The sequence below is a fragment of the Leptopilina boulardi genome, unplaced genomic scaffold (assembly GCF_019393585.1).
Source record: "Leptopilina boulardi isolate dan_hultmark-lab unplaced genomic scaffold, ZJU_Lbou_2.1 LbouV2_278, whole genome shotgun sequence".
Classification (NCBI taxonomy): domain Eukaryota; kingdom Metazoa; phylum Arthropoda; class Insecta; order Hymenoptera; family Figitidae; genus Leptopilina; species Leptopilina boulardi.
Genome location: NW_026137838.1, coordinates 1,005,758 through 1,029,626, shown reverse-complemented (window position 1 = coordinate 1,029,626; position 23,869 = coordinate 1,005,758). Strand labels below are relative to the sequence as shown.

The 23,869-nt window shown below is 24.8% G+C and overlaps 5 protein-coding genes across 6 annotated transcripts in view; 2 read left to right on the top strand and 3 right to left on the bottom strand.

Annotated features, from left to right (window-relative positions):
- Positions 1-2,573, bottom strand: part of LOC127282050 (bicaudal D-related protein homolog) — a 39,911-nt gene extending 37,338 nt beyond the window's left edge. Inside the window, exon 1 of the mRNA XM_051306120.1 lies at positions 1,043-2,573. Coding sequence (XP_051162077.1) covers positions 1,043-1,279 — 237 coding nt within the window. The 5' untranslated portion in view covers positions 1,280-2,573. The remainder of the gene's footprint in view (positions 1-1,042) is intronic.
- Positions 2,574-4,959: 2,386 nt separating this feature from the next.
- LOC127282051 (coiled-coil domain-containing protein 63) lies at positions 4,960-10,375 on the top strand. 2 transcript variants are annotated; one of them, XM_051306121.1, is made up of 7 exons: positions 4,960-5,202; positions 6,387-6,750; positions 7,101-7,435; positions 8,429-8,652; positions 8,856-9,118; positions 9,248-9,531; positions 9,742-10,375. In XM_051306121.1, exons 2-7 carry the CDS (start codon positions 6,397-6,399, stop codon positions 9,920-9,922), a joined length of 1,641 nt encoding a protein of 546 aa, XP_051162078.1. In that variant the 5' UTR covers positions 4,960-5,202; positions 6,387-6,396; the 3' UTR covers positions 9,923-10,375. The 2 variants fall into 2 exon arrangements, with proteins under 2 accessions (XP_051162078.1, XP_051162079.1); XM_051306122.1 differs by having other exon boundaries at positions 4,960-5,216.
- Positions 10,376-10,812: 437 nt separating this feature from the next.
- On the bottom strand, positions 10,813-13,000 carry LOC127282052 (coiled-coil domain-containing protein 42 homolog). The gene is made up of 5 exons (XM_051306124.1): positions 12,867-13,000; positions 12,413-12,563; positions 11,901-12,189; positions 11,584-11,823; positions 10,813-11,195 (listed from the first exon to the last, which is right to left on the bottom strand). The coding sequence occupies exons 2-5, from the start codon at positions 12,517-12,519 to the stop codon at positions 10,851-10,853; spliced, it is 981 nt and encodes a 326-aa protein (XP_051162081.1). The 5' UTR covers positions 12,520-12,563; positions 12,867-13,000; the 3' UTR covers positions 10,813-10,850.
- On the top strand, positions 12,923-19,331 carry LOC127282048 (jmjC domain-containing histone demethylation protein 1). The gene is made up of 7 exons (XM_051306119.1): positions 12,923-13,164; positions 13,257-13,536; positions 14,748-15,435; positions 15,500-15,827; positions 15,904-16,210; positions 16,273-16,565; positions 18,304-19,331. Exons 1-7 carry the CDS (start codon positions 13,123-13,125, stop codon positions 19,315-19,317), a joined length of 2,952 nt encoding a protein of 983 aa, XP_051162076.1. The 5' UTR covers positions 12,923-13,122; the 3' UTR covers positions 19,318-19,331.
- Positions 19,332-20,579: 1,248 nt separating this feature from the next.
- Positions 20,580-21,369, bottom strand: LOC127282053 (coiled-coil domain-containing protein 12). Its single transcript, XM_051306125.1, has 3 exons — positions 21,202-21,369; positions 20,954-21,092; positions 20,580-20,864 (listed from the first exon to the last, which is right to left on the bottom strand). The coding sequence occupies exons 1-3, from the start codon at positions 21,327-21,329 to the stop codon at positions 20,673-20,675; spliced, it is 459 nt and encodes a 152-aa protein (XP_051162082.1). The 5' UTR covers positions 21,330-21,369; the 3' UTR covers positions 20,580-20,672.
- Positions 21,370-23,869: the final 2,500 nt, after the last annotated feature.

Below are 23,869 nucleotides of genomic sequence, written 5' to 3'. Positions count from 1 at the left end.
ATAACGTCTTTCTATATTGCTAAATCAATGTTTCATCATTTCCCATTATTATAACCAGGTTTCTAATGTTGAAGTACTAAAACGCGTTTATAAATTGCCATTTATTATTCACTCGTTATAATTTACTATCAGGTATTAATCTGAACGCCATCAATTTCGAATAAAAGTTGAAAATTAAAAAATTTTTTCCCAACAGTAAATTATCAGCTACCTCATGAGAAAGCAAAATTTATTTTTACTCTCTAAATCTGAATTAGTAAAAATGTTTACTAATTTGAATTAGTAACTCACTTTTTGCTTCTGAATTAGTAAAATTTTACTAATTCTGAAGCAAAAAGTGAGTCACTAATTAGTAAACATTTTTACTAATTCAGATTTAGAGAGTAAAATTTTGATTCAATAGCATATTTTTCTCTTCAGTTATCAAAAACGTGTTAAAAGAATTTAAATATGAAAATTTATTGTCAAAACAAACACGTGTTAAAAAAAATATAAACAAAAGAGTAAAAATTATTGTAAAAAATACTTTTGTAAATCAGATACAAAAGAAGATAAGAAAATACAAAACCCGCATCAGGTTCAGTAGCTGATAAAATTCTATATATAAAAATCATACACGCGAATAAAAGATAATTGTTAGGAAAATTTTAAGAAAATTTTTTTCGATTTTTCTGCCTTTAAAATATATTCTTTAGAATCTTAATCAAAAATTATAAAGAAACAATGGAATGCAAATTTTTTACGAACCACATATCATGAAAACTGGTTTTGTAAAACCCCTTCAGGGACGGATATAATACCTCAACTTTATTCATCTTTAATATTAAAAAAAAAGAAAATATTAACGAAAATTCTCGATTCGTCAAGAAATATTTATTTATTCATCAGGAACTATTTGTTTTGAAATAATTTTTATTTTATTCCGTTTCGAAAAGATAGTAAATCTTTATCATGTTAAAATGACTTTCAAAAAGGTGCAACAAGTACATACATGATGATGACTCATCATAAGAGAACAAAAACATTCATATATACAACTAACCTCTAATTTTGCTGCATATTCCTCGGCAAGTGTATCACTTTGTTTCGTTAATTCTTGATTTCTTTCTAAAAGTGCTTTTCCTAATTCAGCAGCAAGTACCAAATCCCTTTCTCTTTGTTTGAGCAATTCCAAAGGATCACCCTCATCATTATCGAGGGAATTCCTCCTCGTCTGAAGATCAGAGATCATATCCTCAAGAGCATAGGGCTCAGGTTGTCCCTCTTTTCTTGGCAACATATTTCACAATTTTTTTTTCTATTCACTAAAATTGATACCCAATTGGATATAGTATTTATATATGTTAATATTTTGTGCAACAAGTGGACGTCTTTAATAAAAATTTACACTTTTCATGCTTCATCTCATTTTTCACAAACATAATTCATTAATCACTTATTTCACTATTTTTGTGCTTCTAAAACTTTTTTCAAAAAACTTTTTTCCACTTAAGAACATCATCTTGAATATCCAATAATTCGTTTTATGGTGAATCAACTCTATAAAACTGGTTTTTCGTCATTAAAATCTTAAGTCGCCGGAAGCTAAAACTTTTTTCACTCCTTGCGCGTTTGACATTGAATCTATATATGTGTGATGCAACAGTGCGAGACGTTTCTTCGCGAACCCATTTAATCTCGTTGTTCTAGATTTCGCGCCGACCGTGACTTCATCTATAAAGAATATATATATATAAAATAGGGGCATAAAGCAACCTGCGCGACCCAAAAATTTTTATTCCGCTCCGAAACACAAACAGACACCTGTGTTCATCGACGCATAGATACTAAAGTTTTTTTTATCAGCAGATATCAAATCTGATTATTGGATTTTTAGTTTATCTCTATGGATTACTGAAGCTAATTTTGATAATGAAGAACACGATTCTATTGATGTACCAACCTCTTTAAAATCATAAATCCTTTGTGTGACTAACAAAATGGTTTTAATTGTATATTCTGGAAGCAAATGAGTTTCTACAACAGATTTGTTTGTAACTTACTTACTAAGTACTATTTACTACTAATAGTTGTTCCCTTCAAATCATTACTTCTCATCCAAATCTAATCAATTCTTATTCCTAATCGCACCACTTCTAAAAATCGAAATTTTATCTTTTTGAGAGTATTTCCCTCAAATTGAAAAAACGAATTTCCATTCTCAAGAATTGTTGGCCTTTTTGGAAATGAAATGGCAAGTCTAGCCTGGTAGTACATCGATCGTGCCGCACCTGCGAAGGTTATGAATCCTTAATGCCTGATAAACACTGGCGCATTTCCGTTTGTCGTTATTATTTTTGTATTAACTTCCTGTCACACTTGTTAATCGATGTTAAAAATTTTTTTCTGCTATTGTTGTCAATTGATTTCTAAATCTCACTTCACTATCACAACACGCGCGCAAATAGCTTCACGAGGACACAAAAGAAATATTATATATACACGTAGGTGTACACGGCGCCGCAGTCGGCCAGGTAGTGACTCACGGTCGTAGAGTGGAAAATAAATATTACGGAATCATGCCCTGCTCCCGGAACGAACCCACAGCGTGTCCCCTCCCCCCTTCTTCTCCTCCTCCTTTCCCTCACAATACCCTTCTCTCCTATAGACTTCAATTCCCCACACCGCTTTTGTGGTTTTACAACAGCTTCTGGGATAGGAGACTTAAAAAAAGACTTAAAAAAGGACTTAAAAAAGGACTTAAAAAAAGACTTAAAAAAAGACAAAAAAGATTTTTTTAAAAAAAGGCATAGAATACTTTTACACTCCCTATGTTAGCCGGAGACTTGAGACTACTAAAACTTATTTCAGACTGAGACTAGACGGAACTACCCTTCGGATTTCTCTCTAGAGCTCCTTCTTTACTATATATATATGTATACTACAAATCATCCCCTCCTTCCTTATTTTTGTTTTTCTTGAACGCGTGCCAAGAACATTTTCCCCCCTCAAGGATGGTATATAATCTTCTATCGAGACGGTGACCTATCCCCACAAAACAGGGTGGTCCAATATAACAGAAGGAAAAAAAAAAGACATGTGTTTTAGGATTAAGAAGCAGATGCAGAAAAATAAATATACCGAATATATAAGAAAGAAAAAGGGGCCCGAATAGAAAATCTATTTTGGATTTTTGCTTAAAAAATAATAAAATATCTGCCATTTAGTTGCAAAAATTTAGTAAAATTATTTATAATATGTGACGCGATCTGAAGAAAGGGACCTTAGAAGCAAATGAATTATTGGTTATGTTTACAATAGTTTTACTTGAACTAAAAGTTTATTTTTTTTTTTTATTTATTTTTTTTTTTTTTTGTAAAACTGAAATCAGTTTTTATTGAATATTTTGGATGCAATGAAGACCTAAATATCATTAGTTTGCATTACGAGTTGAACGTCTTTGTGTATTTTCACTTTAAAATTTCTTAACGTAACCTATAATTTTTTGCTTCTAAGGTCCTTTTCTTCAGATCGCGTTACATATTTATTTTATAGAAGAAATTTTTCAAAAATCTGTTTTGAAAGTTTAAGCAAGTCATGAATAATAATATGTTTGTCTTAGTCGATCGGTTAGTGTTCTCGATTATGGTGCGACGAACACGGGTTCGATTCCCCATGTCTTAATAATTTTTTAAGTATAATATAAGGAATTCAAAATCAAATTAAGGACCTACTGAACCATGTATGTAAACTAAATAATAATAATAATCAATAATTATAACAATAATTAATAATAATAATAATAATAATAATAATAATAATAATACACTGAAAAAAATTATTTGATTCAAATAACGTGTTACTTAACTATTAGCCAAATAAATATTTACTTGAACCAAATAATTTTTATTTGAATTAAATAAACTATTTTAGAATCAATAATTTCTGTTTTTGAAACAAATACCATTTAATTGGCACAAATAATAATTATTTAATGCAAATAAATATTTATTTGATAATAGTCAAGTAACTGATTATTTAAATCAAATAAATTTTTTCTTCTATGTAGTAATATAATAATAATAATAATAATAATAATAATAATAATAATAATAACGCTTGCCCTTGCGCAAAAAAAAAATAATAATAATAATATAGGGAAAAAATCTTTACCTGAAACAGCGATAAGTTTCACTGGAATAGCGATAAATTTTACTAAAACAACGAAAGTTTTAGCTATTCTAGAGAAACGTATATAGCTGTTACAGATAAAAAAATATTTTTCATTTTTGAATTAAATACATAATTAATATTAAATTATTAATTAAATTAAATTAATTAAATAATTAAAGTAATTAATATTGTAAAATTAACTTAAACAATTTTACTAATATAGGTTTTGCAAATAAAACAGCAAATATTTTCATTTTCAATCATTAAATGAGAAATTTTTGTTTGTAATTTTTTTAAATAAAAAAAAAAAAATTGTTTAAAAATTATTATTTTTTTTTTTTAACGTCTAATTCTTGGTGCCCGTTGAATTGTATATGGAAATTATCAATAAAAAGATAGTTCAAGGACAAAGGAGTAATCAATAGTCATAAAAAATATATGTGTGTGTCTTTAAAAAGAAGGTATATTTTTGAAAAATATTCAAAAAGTATTGTTTAAAAAAAATGGGGTTAATTTTTAAATATATAATTCTATAGATTATGTAAATAAATATTCTATTAAGTTATAGATTTTTGATATAATATACAATATTTCGCTAATTCGCTAAAATCGTTTAAATATTTAATTTAATAAAAATTTAACACAATAAAAAAAGCAGGCGCCAAAAAAATGCATATGGAGAAAAATTCAGAAAAATTTTCTTTATAGAATTTAACGATAAAATGACATGTTTTTTTTTTTTGTATAAAAATGACACAATCAGGAAGTTGCCTTAGTAACCATTGAACCAACGGTTCAAACAGCTGACATATATATATAGTGGCTGCGCGCCTCTAGTGCTTAGTAACCGGAAATTCACTTCGATGGGGTTGTATTGGTACATCTGCCCAGGGTTGTTGTATAAAGTGACAGAAATTTTTAAAATTCAAAAAATGTTAACCGAAATCTAAATTCCGCGAAATTATTTTTTTTTTTCCAAAAAAAAAATTTATAAGAGAAGAGTCGTCATTTTTTTTTGTGGAATTTTTTAACACTGGAAACAAGTTACAGGTTAACAATAACAAGTAACGATCTATAAAAACAAATACTAATTTTAACAAATATTCAACTTGTGAAAATTTTGCATAAAAATTAATTTTTTGACATTTTGCAAAATTTAATAAATTTTAATAATTGATGGAACTATTTTTAAAATTCGTTTTCTGATTGAACGAATTTTTTAGACGATTGTTTCTTATTTATTTTTTATTAAATTAAATTTAATTAAAATTATAAAATAGTTATAAAATTATTATAAATTTATAAAATTATTATAAATTTATAAAATAATTATAAAATTATATTTATAATTAAAATTATTATTAAAATTATTATTAAAATTATTATAAATTTATAAAATAATTATAAAATTATATTTATAATTAATATTATTATAAAAATTATTATTAAAATTATTATAAATTTATAAAATAATTATCAAATTATTATCTCCTTCTATATAATTATATAAAATTTCAATGAATATTAAAGTATGTTCAGTATTTGGTTTTAATGAGAAGAGAGTGAGAGAGAGAGGAGGCACTTGACTCCCTTTTAGAAGATGAACAAAGTAGTCCTTTCATCGAATTTGCATCCGAGTATATATCAAAGGGTTTGCCAGACCCACTTAGCAGATGTCTATTTTTGCTCAGTGGAATCTATCTCGTGATTCATTCTCGATGAGAACATCATAAATGTACACTCCTTTGGCACGCGTTATTTTCTTCAAAACCTTTCAATTATTCTTTTACAATTTATTCAATGTGCGTCATCTAAATATACAGTAATTTTAATCCATCGAAGAAACATTCTTTTCAAAACACTTACTCACAGAAAATGCAAATTCATTACTAAATCATTTGTTTTAAAGTGGCATGTAATAATACATTACATAGAATTCAATCTTTTTTTTTTTTAATAAAAAATTATTTTCCAAGAATAAAATTTCTATAATAAATAATTTTAATAAAAATATTCTATAAATAATAAAAATAAATAATATTTTATAAAAAATAAATAATTATAATAAATAAAAAAAATTTAATAAATAATAATATTTTACAATAAATAATTATAATAATAATTTAATTAAAAATATAATTAGATAATGAATTTTTAATAATTTATTTTATCAAATTTTTATTATATAAAATAAATAAATTTTTTTGTAAGCATGACATTTTTTTTTTATCTAGAGATAAAAAAATGTCCTATCGACAGCAGAATCAAGTTCAAGATGAGATGGAATTAGAAGCAATGGCTGAGGCTGAACTTGCTAGATTAAAAAGACAATATAGAATAATGGAAAATGATCGAAAATCATATTCAAAAAAAGTTGAATTACAATTAAATAAACAAGAGCAAATAATCGATCAACTTGAACGTGAAAAATCGGAGCTTCTATTGACAATAAAAGCAATTAAATCGCCGGCAAATTTGAAAAAAGATGAAAAAGATCGTGAAGAAATTAAACAACTATTGGAAAAAAGAGCCAAATATATGGAAATACTTGAAAAAGAAAAACAACAAATTGCCGAACTCGATGAACAAATTTCCAAGGTAAAAATGAAAAAAAAAAAAAATTAAATTTATTTATTATTATTACTATTATTTATATTATTATTAATTATAATACGAAAAGGCATAGCAAAAAATTAATAATTATTATTATTTTCATTATAGTAATTTTAATTAATAATAATGAGATTAAGACTGAGACTAAAAGTGAATTGCAATTCATTAATTTGCCATATAAGTATACATCATGAAATGAGACAATTTCCTGTTTAATTTATATATATATATATATATATATATATACAAAATAGAAGTTGAGAAATTCTCAGTTGATTTACAAAATTTTACAGAAAACGTGCAGGCTTTAATGCAAAGGTGGAGGTTAATTACAGGTATCGAAGGAAGTGAATGCCCTGAAGAAGAAAGTTCGCACGGATGCTCAATCAAAGGAAATGGTGATGAAGCACAATAAATTTGTTTCTATATTGGAAAATCGTTTGGAAGTTGCAACAAAAAAATTTAATTTAACAATAGCAAAAAATACTGAATTACGTAAGGAAATTGATAGTCTTCTTAAAGAGAGAGCACAATTTAACGCTCTTTATAATAAGCTTGTTAATAAAATTAACGCTGGCAAACAAGTTATTAATGATCTCATTGAACAAGCAACAATTGCATTTAATCAAAGAGATGAGGAACTCAGTAAAATTTATGCACTACGCGAAAGGTGAATTTTCATTAATATATTATAAAAATTTTCATTCAACATTATTTTAATATTATAATTAATTACAATTAATAATAAAAATAATAATACTAATACTACTACTACTAATAATAGTAATAATAATAATAATAATAATAATAATAATAATAATAATAATAATAATAAAATAATAATATTGATAATAATATTAATAAATAATTAAAAAATAATTTTTTATTATTTAAATGGTAATTTAATTGCTAAATAAAAAAAATAATAATAGAAATTGATATTTATAATAAATATAAAATATTGAATAAAATTAATTAATTATTATTAATTAATTTTTAAATATAAATAATTTATATTTAAAAATTAAAAATAATTATTATTAAAAATAATTTGAATAATAATTGTAATAATTTTTTTTATATATAATAATAAAACAAATTATAATAATAATTATAAATAATAAATAATTTGAAATTATTAATTTAAATAATAATTTCTCCCCTAATTTTCACGTATTATTTATTAAATTTTTCAAAAATTTCTATTATTAAAATTCTACTCGTGAATTTGTTTTCAATTTTTCTGTACTGAATTCTAATTTTCTTTATTTTCCCACTGCTTCTATTTAAAAAAAAAAGAAAAAAAAAAAATTGGAAGTGATGCGAAAGTTAAGGTGTTTAGATGATTATACCCGATTAGACATTCATTTGGCTTCCTTGTGTGTTAATTATCTGAAATTGATCCTCATTCTATGTATATAAAAATACAAGTAGGCTTAAAAATCAATGAAATTAGATACGAAATTGTATAAAGCGATAACAATCTAATAAAAAGTGAAACCAATTGAAATTAATTGGTCTAGAGATTAAATTCTTTTGCATTCGGTTAAATATTTACAAGAGAAAAAAATTTTAATTTTTTTTAAAAAAAAATTAAAAAATTTTAATTTTTTAATAAATTTTTTTTTTATAATTTTGAAAAAAAAATTTTTTTTTTTTACAGGGGAGCACGTGATTTAAAGAATCACACGTCTGAAATGTGTGAACTTCAACGAACCCTTGACAATGAAATGAAACTTCAAGAATTTTTGGGTGTGAAAGGTCAGTGTCGAGAGATGACGAATTTAAATGCAAAAAAAGACGCTGAGGAGGTTGCCAAGAAAAAAGAAATGGAAGACAAAGTTGCGGAATACACGAAAATTCTTACAGAACTCAAAGAATTTACAGGTTGTAATTAAAATTTTCAAATAAATTTCCAATTAAAAGTAAAAATATTTTTTTTATACTTTTTAGGAAAAATTTATATAAAAAAAAAAATTATTTTCATTCTTTTATAATATTAGTGAAAAATTTAATTGAAAAATTAATAATAAAATTAATTAGAGAAATACTTATTAATTATTATATATGTACTATACAATGTTCCGCAGGGGAAGAAGATGTAGATAAATTGGCTGCTAATTTTATAAAACAGGAAGAAGAGAACTTTGCACTCTTTAATTATGTGAATGAACTGAACGATGAACGTGAAACTCTTCAAAATCGTGTTGAACAATTAAGAGCAGGAATTGAGGAAGCTAAAGCACAAAATACCGAGGAGGGTCAAAAACAAGCTGAAACTTTAGAGAAATTAAAACAAGAACTCGAAGATGAGACTCGACTTGCAGACGAAGCGGAAAAAGAACTAAAGAAAGTGATTATTGAATTTATTAATATTATTATTCACTTAAAAAAAAATTAAATAAATAAATAATAATAAATTAAAAGATTTTAATAAAAAAATTTTCAATTTTTTTAATAAATTTTTTTATTATTATTCCAGTCCAATGAGGTAATGGATAAACTTCTCAAGAGTGTTGACGACATGTTCAAGGCAATAAAATGCGATAAATCACCAATTTTAGAATTACTTGGTGATGATACACAAGTTACGATGAATAATGTTATGTTATATCTTGGTATTATCGAGAAAGAAGTTTCCAATATGTTAAGTAAACTTTATTGGATTGACAAAGCAAATGGCGATGAGAGAATAAGTGAAGAAAAAAGGCCCATTTTTGTGCCACCTTTACTTTCCGATATTGCACCCACCCAGCCTTGTCCTTTGTAAGTTAACATTTTTTTTTTCTCCAAAAAAATTCCCTTTTTAATTTCCATATTAATTTCCTTTCACACTATCCAGTTTTAATAATTTTTTTTTAATAAATCAAAAAAGAAAATATCTATTTCTTTGTTGATTAAAAATTTTATAGAATTTTGAAAAAAATTTTAAATTTTAAAAAAATTAAAAAGAAAACCACGTACCTTTACAAACAGATGTTTTGAGAAAGAAGAATTTCAAAAAGTTTCCGAAGGTTTAGAAGCACCAATGACTCAGGAAGACGCCACTGAGAAACTGAAAAAAAGATTGAATAATGATATTACCGAATTATTGCACAGTGTATCTGGTTGTAATTTGCCAGCGGCAAGAAAAATCATGCAAAAGAGATATCAATAAAAAAAAAAAAAAAAAAATAGAAACAATGAAAAAAATAGTAATAGTAAAAAATAATAATAATTACAAAAATATTAGTAATAATAAAATAATAATAATAACAAATAGTAATAATAACAAAAAAATATTTGGGAACAGGGCGTATAAGAAAAATAATAATAATAATAAAAATTAGTAATTTTAAAAAATAGTAATAATAAAAAATACTCGGGAGAAAATTTTGCTACAGGGCATAAAAAATAGTAATAATAAAAAAAATAAAAAAATATTAATAATAACAAAAAAATACTCGGGAGAAAATATGCTGCAGGGCGTATAGTTATATAAAAGTGGGATATAAAATTACATATTATTGAGAGTCTTATAAATCAGGGTTATTAACTAATTATTATTGAATTCAAAAGAGTCACGTCAGTTCTAATTTTGCTATAGGTGAACCAACAAGAAAAAAAATATACAAGATTGTTTCTATGATAAATGAAGATTTTCAAATCAAAATAATTTGTGAAAATCGTCATTTATATTATAATTCCTTTTTATAATACTCTATAGTTATAAAGAATATATAAATTATTAAATTAATTAATTTATTAAATTTATTAATCAGTTATTATTAAATTATCAAATTAACTATTTAGTATTTAAATTTATTAATTATTAATTCCTAATTATTAATTATTAATTACTAATTATTAATTATTTATTATTAAATTAAAATAATACGATTTTAATTTCAATAAATTTCTATATTTTAATTTACTATTTTTTTTTATTATTTGTATTAAAATTATTTTTTAAACATACTTACACTGGAATCTCGATTTTATGAAATTTGTCTAAAAAATCGAGGTTACAGTGTATATAAATAAATTTATCATTTTACATTGTATAAATGAAGTTATAATTAATTATAATATTATGCTTTTAATTTTTATTCTCTCTTGATAGGCTTCGTAGCTTTCTTCTTGGCAACTTTGATGATTCTTTTCACTTCCAAGATAGTACGTTTAATTTGTAATAATTGTTGTTCATAATCATTAGGATCTAATTCAATTGCAATTCCCTTTCTCTTGCAAATTTGCGAATAAAGATTCCAACAGCACGCTCGCATTTGTGTTAATTCAGAATTTTTTACAGCCGCCGATGCTTTTATTCGTGCAACAATTGTTTCCCATCTTATTGCCAATGCTTTTGCTCTATCATATCTTCCTTGAAGTTGTGCCAATTCATTACTCAAATCCATTAGCATATTTGTTTTTGTTTGTGTCATTTCGTGCTAAATTGAAAATATATTCGAAAATCAATTTTTTATTCTACCATTTTTTTAAAAATTTAATTAATATAAAATTAAAAAATTAAAATTAAAAAATTAAAATTAACATAAAATTAAAATTAATATTAAAATTAAAATTAAAATTAAAATTAAAATTAAAATTAAAATTAAAATTAATATTAAAATTAATATTAAAATTAAAATTAATATTAAAATTAATATTAAAATTAATATTAATATTAAAATTAAAATTAAAATTAAAATTAAAATTAAAATTAAAATTAAAATTAAAATTAAAATTAAAATTAATATTAAAATTAATTTTAAAATTAAAATTAATATTTTTTAATTGAATATTATTTTAAATTGTATCTAAAAAATTGTAACTGACCATATTTTTACTAGCTTCTTCTAAAATTGCAAGACTTTTATCTTGATTCTCAGATAATAATTCTTTAGCCTCAATTAATGTTTCATAACGATTAAAAATTTCCGGTATTGATTGAAATTCATTAGTTTCATTTACCACTTTTTCAAGATAATTTTGATAAATTTTATAATCATTGACGTAATTTTTCATTTTGTCACGAGCTTCAGAGAATTTCTCGATATTTTTTTTTAAATCTAAAATCTGAAAAATGACGTATTAAAAAAAAATAATAATTTAATTTATAAAAACAAAATTAAAAAAAAAAAAAATTTCCTTACTTCTTTTTCTCTTAATTTTTGACGTTCTTCTTCATCAGAAATTTTTTTCTCAGCTCGTTCTCTTTTCTCACGATTTTCTTTAACAAGCTTATTATATTCTATAAATGATTGTCGCAATGAATTTTCTTTATTTCTTAAATCGCTCCATTGTTGATTTATATCGATTTTTTTAATTTCTTGTTCTTTCCATTTTTCTTTTAACTCATTTTCAGCCTGTATTAAATCTCGTCGTGCTCTCATTAATTCTGCTTCGGGAGTTGCTCTGGCAACATCCATATCTGGATATTTTCTATATATATATACATAGAATAATTATATTTATCAGATAAACTTCAATTTTCCAAAAATTGTAATAAAAATATTTAATTATTTAATTAATAATTTATTTTATTTATTTATTTTCAAAATCTAATTTCTATTTTATTTTATATTCATTTAAAAAAAATTAATTAATTTCATTTGTTTATTAATATAATTAATTAAATAATTATTTATATAGTTGAAATATTTACTTTATAATCGGACGATCTCCTTTTATATGAAATATTTGTGTCAATGTGTCATTTCGTTTTGGCTGAATCAAAATTTTTGATTTTTGATTTTCTTCCAAATTAGCCATTGTTAAATTAAATTTCAATATTAAATATTTCTGGTATTTATTTTCTAAAAAGACACTGATATAATTTTAACAAAATAATTCCATTACATTCAATACCATATGAGTATTGATCAAACATTTTCTATTTTAAAATAAAATTCAAAAATAATTTTTCCAATAGAAAAAGAAATTTTTCAATAAAAAATATAATTTTAAATCTTTTAGATTATGTAAACAAATAAAAAAAAAATTTTTATATACGTTTTAATAAAAACAAAATTGAAAATAAATTTAAAATTTCCCGCCTAAAGTGACGTCATCTAGGTATGTAAATGTAATCACAAGAAATACTCTAGAAATCACTAAACCTCTAGGGAATTTAAATTTTCCTTGTCAATTGATTGGCGACGCTTGGTTCCAAAATGGCGATCTCGTTTCGCAAAAGAATTGTAATCAAAACCTCCGGTTCAATATTACAGCTGTTTAACATTTGACATGTGAATACACAAAACAATTTGATAGTGATTTATCATAAAATACAATTTCATAATAGTGTTATAATAAAAATATTAATTAAATTTTCAATGAAAATACGTATGATACGTTTTTGACAGCGTGTTTGCAATGGCCGATGAACCTGTCCCAGCACCAAAGAGGCGACAATTGGTAAACAAATAAAAAAAAAAAAACAGTGTAAACATTTATTTTTTCATTTATAAATCTTGTATGGTAATTATTTTTTTCTATTGAAATTTTAGCGAGAGAGAACTAAGAAACTTTATACAGATGATTGGGCTATTGGCGATGAGGATATTGAAGGTAGAAGGACATTTCAACTTGATGAAAAAATTGAATGTGAAAGATATAATTTGAGCAATTTTACGGGATTATTTCGCGAAATGACTGGACATGAATTAAATGTTGCTTATTTACAAAAACACGGTTTGGGAATACCACTTTTATTTAGAGATAAAGCTGGTTTGGGACTTCGTGTACCAAGTGCAAATTTTACAATTAACGATGTCAGAACTTGTGTTGGTATGTTAATACTCTTTTTCTGAAATTTTTTTTAAATATAATTAGAATTAAAATAAACGTTAAATTTATTTAGCCCGCTAGCGGGAGAAATGCAAGATTTTGGCTATTTAGCCCGCTTATTTTTAAAAAATCACCAAAATGAGAACTATTTAGTTTGCAGTAAGTATATTTAAAATATTTTTTGTTTTTATTTATTTATAATAATAATAAATAATAAAAATAAATAAATAATAAAATATATTTTATTATATAAAATGTATATTAAGTGCAATTCAAAATAAGGCAATTGTTTATTAAAATATATTAATGTGATTTAATACAAAGTTTATTTACTCCAAAATGAAGTGGTAGGATTGTTTATTTAAAATATATTATATTATTTAATTTAATTAATTATTTAATTAAAGTTGTGGTAAAAAAAACAATTTTTTTGTTAAAACCAAATTTATTGTAAGAAAATTGTTTAACTACAACAGGTATATTTATTTTTTAATAAATTATTAGAAAATAGTTTATGAAGGGTTAAAAATAAATAAATTTCTTTGATGGGAATTAGAATCCTTATCTTTTATTTTTTTCGTTGAATCAACGTTGGTAACTTCAGTTTTATAAAAAAAAACATGATTCGAACAAAAAAATTTTTGAATGAAAATTTCCCGTGGAATGATGCCCCATACGTATTTATAAAATACAAGAATTTTAATTGTATTTCAAAAATTAATTTTTATTTGGAAATTTAAAGTTTCAATAGAAAACAATTCCATAAACTATTTTCTAATAATTTATTAAAAAATAAATATACCTGTAGTTAAACAGTTTTCTTACAATAAATTTGGTTTCAACAAAAATATGTTTAAAAATTAATTAATTAAATTAAATAATATAATATATTTTAAATAAACAACCCTACCATCATTTCATTTTGGAGTAAATAAATTTGTATTAAATCACATTAATATATTTATATAAACGATTGCCCTATTTTGAATTGGACTTAATATACATTTTATATAATAAAATATGTTTTATTATTCTAGAATAAATAAATAAAAAAAACAAAAAATATTTTAAATATAATTACTGCAAACTAAATACCCAAAATCTTGCATTTCTCCCGCTAGCGGGCTAAATAATCTATCGCCACTATTCCTCCCGTTAACGGGCTAAATAGACACAGCGTAAAATAAAAAAGTAATTTTTGCATTTTTAAGGTTCAAAAAGAATATTAGACGTAATGGATGTAAATACACAAAAAAATGAGGACATGACAATGAAGGAATGGCAAAAATATTACGAGGATCCAAATAAGGGTCGACTTTTAAATGTAATATCATTGGAATTTAGTCATACAAAATTGGAAAATTATGTACAATCACCAACATTAGTAAGACAAGTCGATTGGGTTGATGTAATATGGCCTCGTCATTTAAAAGAAGCTCAAGTTGAGGCAACAAATCTTTTAGAGGATATGATGTATCCAAAAGTGCAAAAATATTGTCTAATGTCAGTTAAAGGTTGTTATACTGATTTTCATGTGGATTTCGGAGGAACAAGCGTTTGGTATCACATTCTTCGTGGTGGAAAAATTTTTTGGCTAATACCACCAACTGAAAAAAATCTCTCACTTTATCAAGAATGGGTTTTAAGTGGTAAACAATCGGATGTATTTTTTGGCGATATGGTCGAAAGATGTGGTCGTGTTAGTTTAAAAGCTGGTATGACTTTATTTATTCCAACTGGATGGATACACGCTGTATATACACCACAAGATTCACTTGTTTTTGGTGGTAATTTTCTTCATAGTTTTGGCATTGATAAACAATTAAAAGTTGCACAAGTTGAGGAACACACGAAAGTACCGCAAAAATTTCGATATCCATTCTTTACGGAAATGCTTTGGTTAGTAATTAATTAATTAATTAAATTTTAATTTAGAAATTTGTTAATAAAGTAAAATTATTAGGTACGTTTTGGAAAAGTACGTTCATGTTCTTTTGGGAAGAAGTCATTTGGATATTCCTGAATCGCATCCTCAACATTCAATGCCATTGCAGCATCATCATCATATTCATTTGACTCCATACGAATTGCATGGATTAAAATCGATAGTAATGTACTTGCATTCTTTGCCTTCGACAAAAAAAAATGTACCGGATTTAATACGTGATCCTGTGGCCTTAATACACGATGTAAGGTGTTTGGTTGAACAACATCGACATGATAATCCAGAAGCAGCTGTTACGGGCATTCCTGTTTTACCACCACCACCACCAATGACAATAGCCGAACGTGTAAGTTTTAATTTTCACTAAAATTTTTTTTTCCCCTATTCGTTATTTTTAATTTTCAAAATTTTTTTTCCTATAGGAACGTTTGAAAGCGACTAAAAAGACATTGACAAAAATTCAACGTCAGCAAATAATAATTGAAAAACAAGATTCAAAATCTGCTTGTGCAAGAAGACGACGAACACGTTGTAAAAAATGTGAGGCTTGCACGAGACAAGATTGTCAAGAATGTGTCTATTGTCAAGATATGGTGAAATTTGGCGGTACAGGAAGAGCAAAACAAACATGTCTAATGAGACAATGTCTAAGGCCAATGTTGCCCGTTACCGCTGCTTGTAAAATCTGTAATCTCGACGGATGGGGTCAACAACCTTCGCCTCTAATGGGTTTGTAATTATTTTTTTTTAAATCTCAAATAGTACAGAATTGAGAATGTAAACCATTTCAGGCAAACCGATCCCAATGACACCGTCTGGTTTATCAGAATGTCAAGTCTGTTTCGATATTGTTCATCCACAATGCGTTGGTGTTGATCCCTTGTCAATATCATTTAACGAAGATTTGCCAAACAGTTGGGAATGTTTGAATTGTTGTGAGAAGGGACGAAATTTAGATGGAAAACGTCAGGGAAAAGTTCGTGCGAGAAAACTCTCGGTATCGAGCGCCGCTTCATCGGTACCGACAACAGATTCCGAAAGAGCTACAACGCCAAGTAAAAGATCGAGACCTGATCCAACAGAGGTAGGTCTAAAATTTAATTTCAAAAATAATTATATAATAATAAAATGCTTGATCTGTCCTTCTGTCCTAACTTGAAGTTGGTCTTTTATGATTTCACGTGTTTTTTGAATAGTAATCGACCTGTCAAATTTGTGTCAAATTAAACTTGAAAATTTTTAGAAATAATTAAATTTCAAAAGATATTGTTAATTTTCAAACAATAATAAAATTTTACAGAATTAAAAATAATTTATCAAAAAATTTTTTGGAAAACATTTTTTAAATTTAATTGAATTTTCAAAAGATTTAAAATTGAAATTTTATCTGAAATTAATTGAACTTCAAGTGATTTTAATTAAAATTTTATATGTAGAATTTATATGATTTCACTAAAAAATTTATTAGAAATTACAGACAAAATACAATAATTTGATAATCATTTTTAATTGAAAAATGGTTTCAGATAGTTGAATTTTCAAAGAATATTATAAAAATATTTAAAAATAATTGAATTCCCTTATAGAGTTATAATTGAAATTATTAAATTTCAAAAAATTTTCAATGGAAAATTTTAGAAATAATTAAATTTTAAATGCTTTAAATTCAAATTATTGAAAATTCAATTAATTTTGAATTCAAATTTTTTAGAATAATTAAATTTTCTTTAATTTTGATTTGAAATTTTGGAAAATAATTAAATTTCAATTAAAATTTTGGATAATAATTCATTTTTAGTTGATTTTTTATTGAAAATTTTGATAATTAATTTTGAATTGAAATTTTAGAAAATAATTAAATTTTATTTGATTTTAAATTTAGAAAATAATTGAATTTTAGTTGATTTTGAATTGAAAATTTTGAAAATAATTGAATTTTCTTTGATTTTGAATTGAAATTTTGGGAAATAATTGAATTTTAATTGAAATTTTGAATAATAATTTAATTTAAGTTCATTTTTTATTGAAAATTTGGATAATTAATTTTGAATAGAAAAGAAAATAATTGAAGAATTTTATTTCATTTTAAATTGAAAACTACGAAAATAATTGAATTTTAAAAGATTTTGAATTAAAAATTTGGAAAGTAATTGAATTTTCTTTGATTTTGAATTAAAATTTTGGGAAATAATTGAATTTTAGTTGATTTTTGAATTGAAATTATGGAAAATAATTGAATTTTTGTTAATTTTCAATAGAAAAATTTGGAAAATATTTGAATTTTAGTTGATTTTAAATTAAAATTTCGGATAATAATTGAATTTTATGTGATTTTAAATTGAAAATTTTGAATTAAAAATTTGAAAAATAATTGAATTGTCTTGGATTTTGAATTGAAATTTTGGAAAATAATTAAATTTCAATTACAATTTTAGTTGATTTTTGATAATTAATTTTGAAATTAAATTTTAGAAAATAATTTTATTTTATTTGAATTTAAATTAAAAATTTGGAAAATAAGTGAATTTTAGTTGATTTTGAATGGAAATTTTGGGTAATAATTGAATTTTATTTGAATTTAAATTAAAAATTTGGAAAATAATTGAATTTTAAAAGACTTTGAATTTAAAATTTAATAATTTAATAATTAATAATCTAAGGCCTATAAACATATAATTTTTATTTTTATCATTTAATATGGAATAATATTCTAATAAATTTAAATAATTATTGATAATATTAATTTTTAATTTCTCTATAACAAATAATGAAATACTCAATTTAATATTGCTAGTAACAATAATAAATTAATAATTTTTCAGACTTGGGCGGATCGAGAACCAGCTGAAGGTGAACAAAGAACAGCCCTAAGAACACAATTAGCATCACAACTAACAGGATCGAGTAGTAAATCTCTAAAACGACCGAGTGTTGTTGTTCGACCGATGCCATTGCCTCCAATTCATAGACCAAATCACGACAGTAGTGGACAATTTTACGTGTACAATAAAATTGCAATTCTCTCAATTTTCAGGTATTTACCAATCAAGGACCTAGTGAATTGTGCACTAGTTTGTCGTGCCTGGTCCAGATACACGATAGATCCATGTCTTTGGCGACGACTCGATTTATCACATGTTCAATTGACACCGGCACATTTAACAGGTATAACACGTCGTCAACCCGAGAGACTCACGTTAAATTGGACAAATGTTACAAAACGACAACTCGCCTGGCTTCTCAGTCGATTACCACAATTGCGTAGTCTTTCACTTCAAGGTTGCACTTGGTCTGGTGTTTGTGCCCTTCGAACATGTGCCTGTCCACCATTAACATCACTTGATTTAAGTCATGTCTCTGGTTTAAATGATTCGAGTTTACGTGAAGTTTTAAGTCCACCAACTGATTCACGTCCAGGTTTAATTGACAAGACATCGCGTTTAAAATATTTACGAAATTTATCCCTAGCTGGCTGTGACATAACCGATGTTGCTTTACGTTATGTATCTCAACATTTACCTCATTTGGAAAATCTCGATTTATCATCGTGTGGTCGTGTTACTGATGCTGGTGTTGCACAATTAGCTGCACCACCCGCACAAACAATGAATCATCTTGTCTCATTGAATTTATCAAATTGTAAATTACTCACTGAAACCACACTCGATCATCTATTGAGATGTAATGCATTAAAACGTCTTGATTTACGGCACACAACTCAAGTTTCAACGCAATCAGTTATTAAATTTGCGGCAAAAAGTATTCATAATTTACATGTGACAGATGTTAAATTAGTTGAGGAGAAAAAAGGTAAAAATGAAACTCGAGGAACGTGAGACGAAGCCGAAGACGATGAAATAAACGAGTAAAAAATCAACTGGATCTCAAAAGATTTTTTTCAAATCTTATAAAAGGTGAATAATATTTGATGTATTAATTATAGCCGATTTTAATTTTAAACGCACAATAATTTTTTTTACACCCTTTTAAATTGATATGATTTATAAAAAAAAAATATATATATATAAGAATTTTATCATATAAAGTGGTGTAATATGTGAAAATTAGAGTGCTTTAAAATTTCACTGGGCAGTATTCTTTCTTGTTGTTATAATTATAACAAGTGATAAAAATGCTGGTAACATTTTTTTGTATTAATTGAAAAAAAATGTACTGGCAAAAAAAAATAACCGTCTATATACTAATTAACAATTCTTATAAAAATTATTCAAGTAATTGTTGTGAAATTATTGTTAGAATTTTGTAAATCATTAAGATTCGTCAAATTGTAAATAGTTTATCATTTTTTATCTCTCTATTCAAAATGAGCATAATTTTTATTTCTCTAAATGTATATTTAAACAATCATATAAATTTACGTTAGGCAATAAATTTATCGTCCAGAGTATATAATTAAATGAAAAAAAAAATATATATATATAGAAATAAGCAATAAATTAATGCAATATAAAAAAAACATAGTAACGCTAGTATTCTATATAGACAACGATTTTTTAATTAAATTTCTATTTTTTGATTAAATTCCATTTTGCCAAATTAATTTTTCATTGTACAAAAGAAGTAAATTTTTATATCTTCAAAAAATTTATATTTTTTTATTTCAATTATAATTTATCTCAAGAAAAAGTTAATGAAATTTTATAATTTTACTTTAATAACATTAAATGAATTGTAAAGAAAAAAATGAGATAATTCCGTTCATATAACAGCGAAAAAAAAAACAAGAACTGATTGTTAACACCTTTGATAATTTTTGGGTATTTTCTAATAGAAATTTTATATAAACAAAGATTATTTTTTATTTCTAGTTAAATTAACTAGTATTCAAAATATAGTGTCTTAGTTTAATACACCAAATGTATTTCTGAAATATGTTCTCTATAATAGAAATATAATTTAACATTATAAGCTTAAAGAATGTTTAAATTTTTCCCATTTGCATTTTTTTTTCTAATGTATAATTTATTTTTCAATATTTAGAATTCTAAATATTCAGAAATGTCAAATTTTTTTTTTTATAAATAAAATTCTAAAATTTTTTGGAACTATAGGTGAAAATCTATTAAATCAAATTGGATTGTGTTAAAATATTAATTTATAATTACAGAAAATGCGTATTTACAAAATATTAAAATTAATAATATAAAAAAGTAAATTTATACTATTTCTTTTAGTTTCCATTATCGTGTGTTTTTGTTCCTACATTAACTGCACTTGCAAGATCTTCCTGAGTCATTTTTAATCTATCTCTGATTAATTCCGCTATTGCTTTTTGTGTACGCCTTTCTAATTTTTCTAGTTTCTTATCAACATCTCTTTTTAAATCCCAATCAGGCTTTCTAGGTGCTAGATTATGAATATCCTGTAATAATAAATTACTCGATAATTTCCAAAAAAAAAGATTGTTTATAAGAAAATTAAAAATCGAACGAATATTTAAATAAAACTCACAAGTTCTTCGATAACAGCTTTTGTAGTAGCTGCTTTTAATTGTTCCGCAACTTCAGATTCTACATCACCTGGTTTAGCATCGTCTAATATTTTTTCTTTTAAACTTTCATCCTGTGGTCTATAACTTCGAAATTTTGGTCTAAAATAAACGAAGGCAAAATGTGGGCAAAATAAAATTACAAAATAGATTTTATAGGTTAGTTTTGGAGTACAAGATGTATAGTTATTAATTTCTGACTAGTACTTACGTTGGAAGTTTCTTTGAAGGTTCAAGTTTTTCATTAGATACTTCATTTTTTCTTTTTAATGCTGCTAATCTCTCTTTTCTTTTTAAAGCTTCATCAGTAAGAGTACCGATTTTATCGTCATCTGTCATTTTTCACTTTTTTGAGATAACACAACAAACAAAACAATCCCCCCTCGTGTCAAATATTAGCGCATGCGTCGCTCTTATTTCCGATTATTTCCCCGCGCTCATTTGAAAAAATAATTAATATTATAAAAATCAAAAAGTTACAATCAAATTTAACTCATCATGGAGGTAAATAAAAAAATTAATTCAAATTAAATTCCTAATTTTAACGAATTTTTATAGGAATCAAATGTAAAAAATGTAATTTGTTAAATTTAGTTTATAGATTAAATGATAAATAGTGGCCCTGACAAATAATTTTCAATTTTTTCTCGTGAAATAATAATTACCCTTAATATTTCATAATATATAGCAAATAAATCATAGTATTAACAGTAAAAATCAATTATAAAAAATTCGAAAATAACCATGTTTAGTTTTTTCATTTCTAAAAAATAATAAATTTTCACACTTTTCTGACCTTACAATGATGATAATAATGTTGAGAAAGATTCTCTCCTCTTGTTAACACGTCCCATTAATTTATTTAATCACAAAACACTTCACTTTACGAAAAAAAAGATACTTTAAATTCGCGTGCAAAAAATATACTTTGACTTTATCCGTTGAATTGTCCGTTACTATTGATTTCTAAGGGCACATACACAGTTGTTGGAAGAAATGGAATTTACCAAGGAAAACAATTTGATTGGTCCTTCCAGTAGAACACTTTTTGAGACTGATTGTGAACAACCAATCAGGTTAGTGGATTTTCTTAGCGTAGGTTTTTTTGTTTTGACAAAGTTGGTACTACTGATCCCGCGCGTTGTAGCAAGTTAGCAACTGTGTTCAAGTAATAGAAATCAAATTCTACGCAAATCCAAACGCAATTTTATTTGTAATCATCGTAATCTAAATTAATTCTGATTATATTGTCAAAGGAAAATTGTTTTCAATCTTCATTAAAAATCAGGTATGAAATCTATAGTTTTATTATATCTGTTTTATTTGTACAATGAATACTGGGCAATCGACAGGCTCATCGCCATGTGATTAAAGTTGATTAAATTTAGTGCATTTTTTGTTTACTTAAGTATTTTTTTTTGGTAAAATAATCATGTGTAATTCTATAAAGCAGAATATCTTTGGATTTGTATGATACTCGATATTATTTGAGGTTAGAAAGCTATGACATTATAAACTTTGGTGTAAACATGTATAAATTCCATTTGTTTAATATTTTTCCAATCAGTTTTATTTCCGTTTTAGTGCATTTATTATTTATTTTTGCCATACAGAAAGTTTATCTAATTTTTATAATATTAAAATTTATCGGAAAAAATTAATTAGATATAAAAATGAAATTTGTCAAGAGCAATTTTTATAACCTCACACATTTTTTGTAGTGTGAATAATAATAGTTTTAACGAGTTTTATTTTTATATCATTTAATAATTATAAAAATAAATATGCTCTCAATGGAAAATATTAATATTGGAGATATAATCCTAGGTAATAAAATAATTTATTATTATTATATTTTATTTCATTTTCAAAAGAGAAATGATTGTAATTTTCTCTCCAAATGGCAAATTTATTGTCTCTCTAATTAGTAAGAACTTTTTTTTGGCAATTATAAAATTATAGACGAAATTTACTTTATTGAATTTTTTTTTCTAACAAAATTTCGTTGGAAAATTTTTTTTTTTTTGCTCCAGAATAGGATGATGGCAGTTGTTCTTTTAAACGTAATTTGAAAGAGAAGTTCCTTAATTCCCAGTAGTATTTCGCAAAGTCAGCTTTAGGTTGGTGATTAGCATCGTGGAATCATTGACCTGGATTTCTTTAATAATGAGAGTATCCAAGTACAAGTGTGCAAGGGAAACAGAGAGGAAAAAAAAAAAAAAAAGAGGATGTTTTAAAGGGTCGATGGCGTCGTTCTGCCATACATAGTAAAGTTGATTTCCACTTTAGTTCTGGCCACGTGGTTGGGCATTTATATTGACGATTTAACCCTCCTCGTTCTGTTAAAAAAAAAGTCGTTAACCACCCAAGTAAAGACCGTTACACGCGCCATCGCCTCCTCTCATATAACTATATATATGAGAGATGATTGGATAAATTTTCGTCATAAATTTCTATTTTCTCTTTTCCTCGATCAAAAAAAAGGATAGGAATTTTCTTCGATTAAAAACAATCACTTGTCAAAAATCTTTATTTTATCTCGATAAATTATTTTGATATTATTTCTTTAAAAATTTTAAAAAATTCAAATTTTCTATTTAAAAACGATTATTGATTATAATTTATATACTATATATCAATTTGATTAAAAATTTTCCTTTTCTTTTGGACAATGGAAAAGACAACTACATTAACAATAAAAGAGTCGTATAAAAAGTTTTGCCCCAAAGGCTTACGTTTGAATAGTTTTAAATCCAGAAATGGACAAAGGCAATGGGGAAATAAAAGCAAAGTGAGCCACACTTTTTCGAAACGAAACTGTTATATCGAGTAAATCGAAAAGGACAAATAGATTTTTCGTAAATGCTCAAGTGGTCTCA